This window comes from Nicotiana attenuata, unplaced genomic scaffold, assembly GCF_001879085.1.
Source record: "Nicotiana attenuata strain UT unplaced genomic scaffold, NIATTr2, whole genome shotgun sequence".
Classification (NCBI taxonomy): Eukaryota; Viridiplantae; Streptophyta; class Magnoliopsida; order Solanales; family Solanaceae; genus Nicotiana; species Nicotiana attenuata.
In genome coordinates, this window is record NW_017670536.1 from 393823 (window position 1) to 404439 (window position 10617).

General features: G+C 35.1%; 1 protein-coding gene across 1 annotated transcript; it reads left to right on the forward strand.

Moving 5' to 3' along the window:
- Window positions 1–327: 327 nt before the first annotated feature.
- Window positions 328–3840, forward strand: LOC109240678 (deSI-like protein At4g17486). Its single transcript, XM_019407344.1, has 3 exons — window positions 328–1273; window positions 2183–2470; window positions 3283–3840. The coding sequence occupies exons 1-3, from the start codon at window positions 1141–1143 to the stop codon at window positions 3531–3533; spliced, it is 672 nt and encodes a 223-aa protein (XP_019262889.1). The 5' UTR covers window positions 328–1140; the 3' UTR covers window positions 3534–3840.
- Window positions 3841–10617: the final 6777 nt, after the last annotated feature.

Here is a 10617-nt window from a genome sequence, read left to right on the forward strand (position 1 = left end):
AATTTCGGTACTGCATGCTAGAGTTCTTCCGTAATTTTATTAAGGATATTTTTCTTCAATTCCATCTTAAAAGTAACAATTTTTCTTTAACATTTCAAATATTGGCTAAATATTAGTAAGGAAAGGGGGTAAAAACTCTTTTCAACTACGTGAAATTGAATAATTTTGCCCTTATTTTGAATTTGGTCCATATATGCCCTTATCTTTAGTAGAGTGGCTCATATTTGTTCCTCAAATGTGAGAAACAGAATAAATTTGTCTTCAGTTCGAATTTGGTTCCAAATCTGCCTTTATTATTACTGGACTAACTCCAGTTTGCCCCTCGAAACTAACGAAATTCATTTTTTGACAACTCTTTTACTTTACGCTCAAATGTTCATTTGATTTCTAACGATAATGACCGATCTGGGACCAATTTAAATGGGGCGCAAATATATATTCTATTTTTCATAATTGGGGAGTATATTTGAGTCAATTCAATAATGATAATGGCAATATTTGGAACCAAATCTAAATTAAGAGGTAAAATATTCTATTTTTGCCCCTTTCCCTATTAGTAACAGGCAATCCAGGTTAATTTTTACAAAAGCAACTTTCGAGTTTGTCAATGGCAGTTCCATAATTCTTACCACTTTTGGAGGCCATTTATGTACTTGTAAAATCGTAGTACATGCGTTAAGGTTACGATTGGTGGTCACTTTAACACTTTCGCCGGGTGATAGGAAGCGACGTCCCTTTATAATTGGCCGTCGTCAACAAACGGCGTCGCTGCAAGTCACGTCCGCCGGCGAATATTTCAACTTTTGGAAAAAAATATGTAAATAAATATCTGAACCAAAAACAGAATTCCAAACCCTGTTATGTTAATCTATTTTTTTTATATGCGCGTGTGAATTTGTTGTTGCTCTAGAAAGCTATAAATTCTAGTATAAAAAATTGTACTCCATATTATATTGAAAAAAGTATCGGGTATTGGTAGTAAATTATTCAGGAATTTTGTAATTGGAAATTCCCATAATTATCTTAGGGAAGTGTACAATATCGCTTTCCGAGGAGAATTTTCCTCTGCCACATACTTCCATTGCAAAATTCCCTCTTTTCATTGTTTGATTGAAAGATTCAAGATTTTGAGAAGAGAAGATGCTGTGTCAAATGCTGCGACGGAAGAGGAAAACTGGAGCAGTTCCAGTTTACCTGAATGTGTACGATCTCACTCCCATTAATGGCTATGCTTATTGGCTTGGCCTTGGTGTTTACCATTCTGGTGTTCAAGGTTTGTTCCCTTTTCAGATCTTGTGTTCATTTCTCTTTTGGATTCAGTTGTTATCTGGGTTTGAAATAATATTAATTTGAATCTCTGTGTTAAAATCTCAAGAATTTATGCAAAAGTTGGCTCTTTTGGTCATCTTATCTTATCTTTGATTTTGAGTTTCTTTTTTCCAGAAATTAGGGGTTATATTTGCAAAATTTCAACAATTTATGCAAAAAGTTGGGTTCTTTATTCCGTTTCATTTTGGTTTTGGTTTTGGTTTTTATTTGAGTTTCATGGTTGTTGGATTCTTCATAAGGATTTTATGGTTCCATGAGATGCTTCATTTGGATCTCAAATGATTGTAAAACCCTAGAATTTTCTTCCTTTTACCATGACATATGAATCCTTTGCTATAACTTGGGTAGGTGCTCTTTTTTGAATTAGTTGAAAAATTCCGTGAACTCTGAGGTAGAAAATTCCACCATTTCTTCCTTTTATATTCTGAAACTATTTAGCTGGAGATTGCCTATATTTTCATTACATCACTGGGTTGTGACATCAGTCTAGTTCAGATTTCTCATTTCAACATCTAGGTCTAGAGAAAGTTTATTGCTGTAGAACTTTGCTGCATATGGTTCTTTTGGTCTATGGAGACTTGGAACTTCTTTGTTTTTTCTGATGGTGTCCGGGCCAACTTACACACACCTCGACTAGTTCCACGGGGTACCTACTACTACCTCCCACGGAGACTTGCAACTTGATGGTTTTTGAAGAAAATTAGGAATATATTGAAATTTGTTGGCCTTCCTTTACATGTATTATCATGAAAATTTGATTAAGAGAAGAAGTGTGGAAGATGTATTATTTGAAATTGTTGTCTAGGAAAATCTTGACTGTTTTAGTGAATGAAATTGTTTCTCATTTTTGTAGTTCATGGAGTCGAATATGCATTTGGTGCTCATGAACATCCGACTACTGGGATATTTGAAGTGGAACCAAAGCAATGCCCTGGTTTTACGTTTAGAAAATCAATTCTTATAGGGAGAACAGACTTGGGGCCAAAAGAGGTCCGGGCATTTATGGAGAAACTGGCAGAGGAGTATACTGGTCACTCCTACAATCTAATCACAAAAAACTGCAATCATTTTTGCAGTGACGTCTGCGTTCGGTTAACAGGGAAGCCAATTCCTCGATGGGTGAACCGACTGGCACGACTTGGTAATTGCTTTACCTCATGCTTCTGTCTTCCATGTTTTCCATTTCTTTCTTTATTTTGGTTCTCATTTTCTCACTGTCCCCATTATATAAAGCACACAGTCACTACCTTATAGTGCTAATTGTTTGAATTGCTTTGAAAATGGTTGCACTCCTTATTGCATAAGAGAATAAGGTAATTGGCACAGTAACTATTTCGTTTGAGCATCTATCAGCTTTCTGGAATGAGCTGCTTATCTCATGTCCAATTATGATGTCAATATTCAATTCAGCAAGTTGGTGAGAAGCCATTTTTTAATGTTCTTCTTTTGTTTTCATTATTCTGCTTTTTTTAGTGAGGTTGATGGCTAAATTAACTTGAGCTTCATTGAGTATTTTAAATTTAAACAATCTTTCTCCTTCCTGTACCCAACTACAGATAGGGAATGGGACAACTAGGACACTATTTTCTATATGGACCTTGCTTGCAATACTTAGTTTTTTTAACATGTTGGTCCTTGGAGTCTTAATTAGTGGTCCCTTATAGTTCAAGTTAATTAATAAAGTCTTAGGATATGTGGAAACATAAATGATGGATCTGGTTTGATAATTTTCACATGATTTTTCGAGCCAGCCTGTGGCCAACTTGTAAAGTTTTCTGCACCTCAAAGGTGCCAAAAACTAAATTCTAATCCAATATTGGTACGTTGAGTCGCACTTTGGACATAACTCACATATACTTTGCTTGCCATTTGAGAATGATTTATCAGTATTTATATCCAGATTCATATTTTTTTAGTAGATGGATTAATTTGTTGCTTTTGACTCGATTCTAGGCTTTCTGTGCAATTGTGTCCTCCCAGCCAGTTTGAATGAGACAAAGGTCCGGCATATTAGGGCAGAAGATAGGAGCATCGAGAAGAAAAAACTACGAAGCCATTCAAGTAGGTTTGTAGCCTCTTCTAATCAACCTAGCTTGTCCTCTCGTACTTCAGGATCTGCATCGTCGAGTAGTAGACACAGAAGTCGTCATCCTCCAGCCGTGCCCTTGATTCGTTCAACCTCACCATCAATATTGAAGCTTTAGTGTTATGGCTTTTCTTTCTTTCATGACGCAATAGGCTTTCATAGTACTAGACATGAGGGGGGTGAGAAAGAAGATTATGATTGTTTTTCTTGAAATTGTTCTTAAAAAAAGGAAGCTGCTTGGAAAAAATATGTGCAGCATTTGTGAATCTGTAAATTAAACAAATTGTATGAGTGATTTGTGATAATTGTAGAGCGTTTCTTTTATTTTTGGTAGAATTGGTAATCAGGTTTTTGTAAATGTCGACCAGGTGGTTCTAGAGTGTGGTATTTAGTTGAATGAGCACATGACAAAAGTAGTTATATGACTAAGCTACTGATAATTTAGTATTTTGCCTTTGGTTCTGCACATGATTCTTTCAACTTGGATACAGCTCAGCCACTAGCCTTATTAGTTTAGTAAGTTTAATTTTGCAAGGCACTTGCATCTAAAACAGGTCTTAATTCCAGAATCAAGACTACTCCTTTATGTATTATTAAGGAGTAACTTTTGTACTTAAAATTTAAAAGTGCACTTCTTTTTTTTTTTTTAATTACGGAAATCTTGAGTTCTATTTGTTAGAGAATGGGTTGCTGGGATTGGTTTGGCGAGGGGCCTGATGTGTTGGTAATAAATGGGTGATTTTTAAAAATAGTCAGATTTACAACTGGTCGTTCAAAAATAGTCCAATTTCAAAAGTAATCGAAATTTAGCCACTTTTTATGTAAAAATAAATTTGAGCGAAAACACTGTTTAAAACCCGGAAAATACTCCAGTATATTATGCTGGAGTTCCAGCATAAGTATACTTGAACTCCAGCATATTATACTGGAGTTCCAGGATAGTATGCTGGAACTCCAACATAATATGATGGAGTTCCAGCATAAATACACTAGAACTCCAGCATAATATACTGGAGTTCCAGCAAGTATAATAGTCCAGTATAATATACTGGAGTTTGGAGCACCAGTGCTCCAAGTCTCCAGTATATTATATTGGAGCCAGCAAAGTATACCGGTCCAACATAATATGCTGGAGTTCATACACAAGTGCACCGAACTCCTGTATATTATGCTGGACCGGTCTCTATTGCAGCAAGACGGTGGCTGTTTTTTATTGACTTGGTAAACGCTGGCTATTTTTGATTGACCAGTCCGAAAACTGGCTATACCGTGAAATTTTGGCTAATAAATCGGAAGAAATTCAAAAATAGCCAGATTTACAAGTGGTCATTCAAAAATAGCTACAGTTTCAAAAGTAATCGAAATTTAGCCACTTTTAATGTAAAGATAAATCTGAACGAAAACATTGTTCAAAATCCGGAAAATATTCCAGCATAATATACCGGTCCAGTATAATATGCTGGAAGTTCATACACAGGTGCTCCAATCTCCAGTATATTATGCTGGAACTTTCCGCGTGTAGGAGTTTTAGCATAATATGCTGGAAGTTCTTACACAGGTGCACCGATCTCCAGTATATTATGTAAAGATAAAAATAGCTAACTTGTGCTATTTTTACTGCTAATAAATTTACAATTGGATGGTATGGGCTGCTTTGAATTGGTAGTTAATGTGTCTCTATCAATTCTGTCATGTGAAGACCATTGACCAATAGATCCAGACGTCTGGTTTTGAATGGTATTCCTGCCTTTTGTAAAGTACTCACGTGTTTTTTTTTTTTAAAACTAAAACAACATTTGGTTGGATTTTTGTTTCCGTATATATATATATATATATATATATATATATATATATATATATATATATATATATATATATCCTGTATAATTTTATATTGTACATGGGATTTTCGTGAGTGAGCGAGTGTAATCATAATAGGGCATCTCAAACCCTCGAATTTCGTTGGCGTAGCTAGTCTGAATTAGAATAGCATATCCACGAGCAAATTAAAAATAAAGGGTTTGAACATGAGTATAAATAGGTATACACAACTGCTTCAAGTAAAGGACAATTGCTTCCCATGTCACTAAGTTTATTACTACTATCAACTAACGTTCGACCCGTTGTTGTGAATGTTTCTGTCGATTTCCAAAAGCACTAGCCACAGTAGAGATATTTAACCACATTCTTGTATTGTTTTTAGGTTACCAATACATACTAATCATGAGCAAATAGTGTAAAATTTATTTACATTTTTGTTTTTCAAGTTACTAATTTGAACTTATTTGATCTTTAACCAAAAAAGAAAAAGAAAAAACAAACCACCGTTACAAATCCAGGGTGTAACTTTTTTTTCCTCCTAACTCAACAAATAATAATAATAACAACAAGCTCAGTGTAATTTTATATGTGGAATCTGGGGAGGGTAGTGTGTATGGTACTTTACGAAGGTAGAGAGGCTGTCTCCAATAGACCCTCGGCTTAAAAAAAGGAGTAGTAGCAACAAGCAGTAACAAAAGTAAGATAAGAAAAAACCAAAGTGAAAGAAACAACAGGAAATAATAGAAATCTACGAGTAAGAAAATACAAGACTGCGCCAATTTCCTCCTAATTCGACCTCTTAAAAAAAAAAAAAAACAAAAGAGTTTCAAGGCAAGAAGCGTTGGTAGTATGGATTTGACAAATTCAAAAGCAGGAAAATTTCCGTTAATCTTCCATGAGTTCCATCATCTAATGTTCTTCATCCTTTCTAGCCATTTTGTTTTGTTTTGTTTTTGTCCTTTGCGTTTTGCTCTTTTTCCAGTTTTGTTGTGTGTATTTTGGCTACCATACAAATAGCAAAGTTTAACGTTCGACTGTACTTACACGAGCATGTGTCAAGCTCGAGTAGTGAATAAGAATTAATTATCGGAAAATGGTCAAATATGTTCCTGTACTATTAAAAATAGTTTAAATATATCCTTTATTATACTATCTGGTTATATCAGACCCTACCGTTATATTATAAAATAAATATACCCTTATTTTTAACGGAGTGCCACGTGGTTGCACCAGATTAAACCGACCCATTCTTTTGTTTTTAACTCATTCACTTACAAAAAATACCCCGACCCAAAGTCCACCCCCATTGCATCTCTCTCTCTCCTCTTTTTCTCATTTCTTCTCCTCACCTTACTGTTATTCCATGGCCGGAATCTCCACCGGCGAGTTCGCCGTAAACCATGGAAACCTTCAGATTTGTCACCTCACACCTGCTCTTCGCCTTTCTCTATACCTATATACACATTTATATACGGATTTGGAGAAATGCATAAAAGAGGCCGGAGATCTGAAAGTTTTGGGTCTAGATTTTACTGGATCTGACCGATAATATATTTTTTCTGCGAGTCATTTGCTCTTCTTTTTCATATTCTCCTTTTATTTTACGGATCCAGAAGGTAGACAAAATAGATAGCTGAAACTTCGACCTTGGTGTTTGATCGGAATCTTGCTGAAGAATTTTTCGGCGACCTTTGTGCACATGTTCCTCCTCTGACCGTGCTCCATTGTCTAATGCCTTTGTAGCAGTGTCCCAACCCCTGCTGGCTAATTCAGTTTTTAAAACCAAAATTTTAGGTTGTGATTTCGAAATTAGTCTAATTGGTTTTGGGATTAGATTTTTTGAAATCTGCCAGAATCTTGATATCCAAACTTATTAAATTGCTGGAGAAATTGAATTTTTTTGATATTGCCATGGTCTCATCACAGTTTTGTTATTGCTTCATCGGGTTTACTTTGTATGTTCTATTTTGAAGCTTCTGTACAATCCATTTTTTACTGTTTCGGCTAATTTATTCACAATTATTTATTTCTTGTTTTTGTCACTAACAAGTGAACCTTGGGTCGGGTCCTATTTTTTGTAAGTGAACCGGGTTAATAATAAAAGGAATGGGTCAATTTAATCTGATGCACCCATGTGGCACTCCATTAAAAATAAGGGTATATTTGTTTTATAGTATAACGGTAGGGTCTGATATAACCAGATAGTATAGCGAAGGATGTATCTAAACTAATTTCGATAGTACAGGGACATATTTGACCCTTTTCTGATTAATTATGGCAGACAATGAGAGTTATCAAGAAAATATATAAAGTTGTTAGATTAAGGGTGTGTTTTGTACCGTGGAAAACATTTTCCTGAAAATGTTATGTTTTTCAATTTTTTCATATTTGGTTGGCTTAAATGTTTTGGAAAACATTTTCCTTATGAACTCATATTCCTTTTCCTCAATTGGAGGAAAATGTTTTCCCTGTCAAAAAAGGAAAAATATTTTCCAAAACTCCTTTTCAACCTTCTCCACCCTATTCCCCATCTCCACCAACCCAACCCAACCCACCCCCTCCCNAAGCACTTTTTTTCCTCAAAAAAGCTTGGCCAAACACCTCAAGTTAGGAAAAAATAAAACTTTTGGCCTCTTGAGAAGCTTGGCCAAACATGCTATTATTGTAGGTTCTATAGGGTATTGCTTTGTTCCTCCCCAACCGCTTTTGGTTCTCCTCCTCCTCCTCCTCCTCCTCCTCCTCCTCCTCCTTCTCCTTCTTCTCCTTCTCCTTCTTCTCCTTCTTCTTCTTCTTCTTCTTCTTCTTCTTCTTTCTTTAATTCTCCATTTTCTTTCTCCTCTTTTCTCGATCTGGCCATTTTTTACCGATGATCTTGAGTTCCAGGTCTGGCCGTTGTCATCACCCCCACAACCATCGCCGACGTTAACTAGACCGGCAGTTTTTTCGGCGACCTTGCTCGCTATATTTTGCTTCTTGTATTTCTCAAATCTAGCCGGCTCAGATCTGGCCGGATTTGAGTGTATTGTGTATTTTTGAATACAAACAACAACAATAACAACAACCCAGTAGAATCCCACTAGTGAATGTAAATACAATTTGTTTTTTGTATTTTTGCATGTATTTATGTATTTCCAATGAGATCTTTTTTTGGGAGATCCCTATATTTTTTGAATTTTTGTTATTTGAATATAGCCGAGTTAAATACAATAAATTGAATACAGTGTAAAAGTAGTACGAATGAATAAAGTAAATTGAATACAAATCGAATATCCCTATATTCTTATTTTTTTTGTTGTTTAAATACAGTCGAATTGAATACAGTGAAATTGAATACACTATAAAATAGCTAAGAATGAATATAGCTGAATTAAATATAGTGTATACAACCAAATTGAATACAACGACATACACCCTATTTCTTGATTTTTTGTTGTTTGAATACAACCAAATTCAATATAGTGAAATTAAATACAATGTAAAATATATAAGAACGAATAAATCCGAATTGAATATAATGTATATAACCAAATGAATACATCGACATACATCTTATGGCAAGCAATTAGTAGCTACAAAATATAATTAGCAAAATTATAGCTATGCCTTGCAATAAGCCTCCCAACTATGGCGATTTGTGAAAGAGATTTTTACATTCCTATACACTATATGAAACTATATTACCCTCCCTACTCAAGTTTTACTATAATTACATATTATATACCCAATTACTATTTATGTATATTTTAAGGGAATTAATGATAATAATTAGTGTCCTAAAATCACTCTAACATATCTTCCACTCCCCCCACGTTTCTCTCTCCACATCCCACCCCCACCCCCCACGTATCTTGCACTCACCCACGATTTTCTCTTCACAAAATTCAGAATCCCTCCATTAACGCCTATTTCCTCTCTTCTTCCATAAGCATTCTAAATTTTTACTCTCTTCTTCAAAAAATCACCTCCATTAACATTTGTGCTTAGCTTGATTTTCAGTGAAGAAGAAAATAGCTTCAAAGAACAGCCCTAAAAAGGCAAAGGAGCCGATATTCCTACATTTGATTTGGGTGTTTTCTTAGAGAATTCACCCAAAAAAATATTATTTGTTTGAATTGGGTGTTGTTGCAAAGAATTGGAAATTCTCTCTACGTCTCTCTCTATCTCTCAATCCCTAATTTCAGTAATGTAAAGCAAAGGAAAAGAGAGCAGGAATTCCACCATTAACGGCCATTAAAAAGCTTTGAAGCTTTGAATTCGAATTTGGGTTTTGAAAAATCATTATTTGTTTGGATTGGGTGTTGTTGCAAACAATTGGGAATATGGTTTGGAGTTTATATCTCAATTTTGAGGGTGTTTTGATGAAGATTAGACTTGATTTTGGCTGAATTTCATATTGAAACTCGAAGAAGAAGAAGAAGAAGAAGAAGAAGAAGAAGAAGAAGAAGAAGAACAACAACAACAACAACAACAACAACCCATGACAAACAATATACTTACGAAATTGTATTAAAGTTATAAATTGTATGTAAATTGTATTTAAGTTGTATTATGTTGTAGTTATAAATTCTTTTATTTGAATATTCTATGAAAGTTGAAAAATAGTTATATGACGTATGATGCGTTGTATGAAATTTGTATTTAAGTTATAAATATTATTTTTTTTTACATAAAAAGTTATTGATATGTATCTGATGGTAGGCTGGAATCACGTATTTTAGTCATAGTTTGCACTCTAATTACTACACTTTACTTGTGTTTGAGCTTAAAATATTAGTGTATTGTACTTATTATGTATTTTATGACTTGCAGGAATTGATTTCGAGTTAAAGAGATAATCGAGAGCTAAATTGAACAAGCTGCAGGTTTGAAGTCTGAGTAAAAGCCTAAGGGATTAAATCGGGATCGCGTTCGAGGGTCGGGAACCAAGTCTAGATATCAAATATCGACAAAACAAAAAGACTCTGTAAACAATGCATGGGGCGGCTCACGGGGCGACGCGACATTGTATTTCTGCTACTGCCCGTCAGAATATGCTCTCTGAACTTCCCCACTAGGGCCCCCTCATGGGGCTGCGCAATGCGCGGCACGCCTGTGCAATTTTCTCAGAGTATTTGTCCCGTTTCGGCTTGGAAAAGGTAATTTCGCCTGGGCCCACTCCTACATGGTATAAATACACCAAAAAGACGTTTTTGAAGAGACTTTTGACCTTGGAAGCTTTGGGAGAACATTGGAGGCTACAAGACACATGATTTCATCATCTTGCCATCAACTAAATACGGGAGTTTGGATTGTAACGTTAGATTGATGTTTTCTCATTCTTTAATTATATTTGTGATGACTTCCTCCACGATTATGGAGTAGTTTCCTGTAGGGTTTGATGG

What these genes read in the sequence shown, in the direction of transcription:
- LOC109240678 (XM_019407344.1), top strand. Translation starts at nt 1,141, where the DNA reads ATGCTGTGTCAAATGCTGCGACGGAAGAGGAAAACTGGAGCAGTTCCA. An exon ending in TTACCATTCTGGTGTTCAAG is followed by an intron (nt 1,274 to 2,182) that starts GTTTGTTCCCTT and finishes TCATTTTTGTAG; the next exon opens with TTCATGGAGTCGAATATGCA. An exon ending in GAACCGACTGGCACGACTTG is followed by an intron (nt 2,471 to 3,282) that starts GTAATTGCTTTA and finishes ACTCGATTCTAG; the next exon opens with GCTTTCTGTGCAATTGTGTC.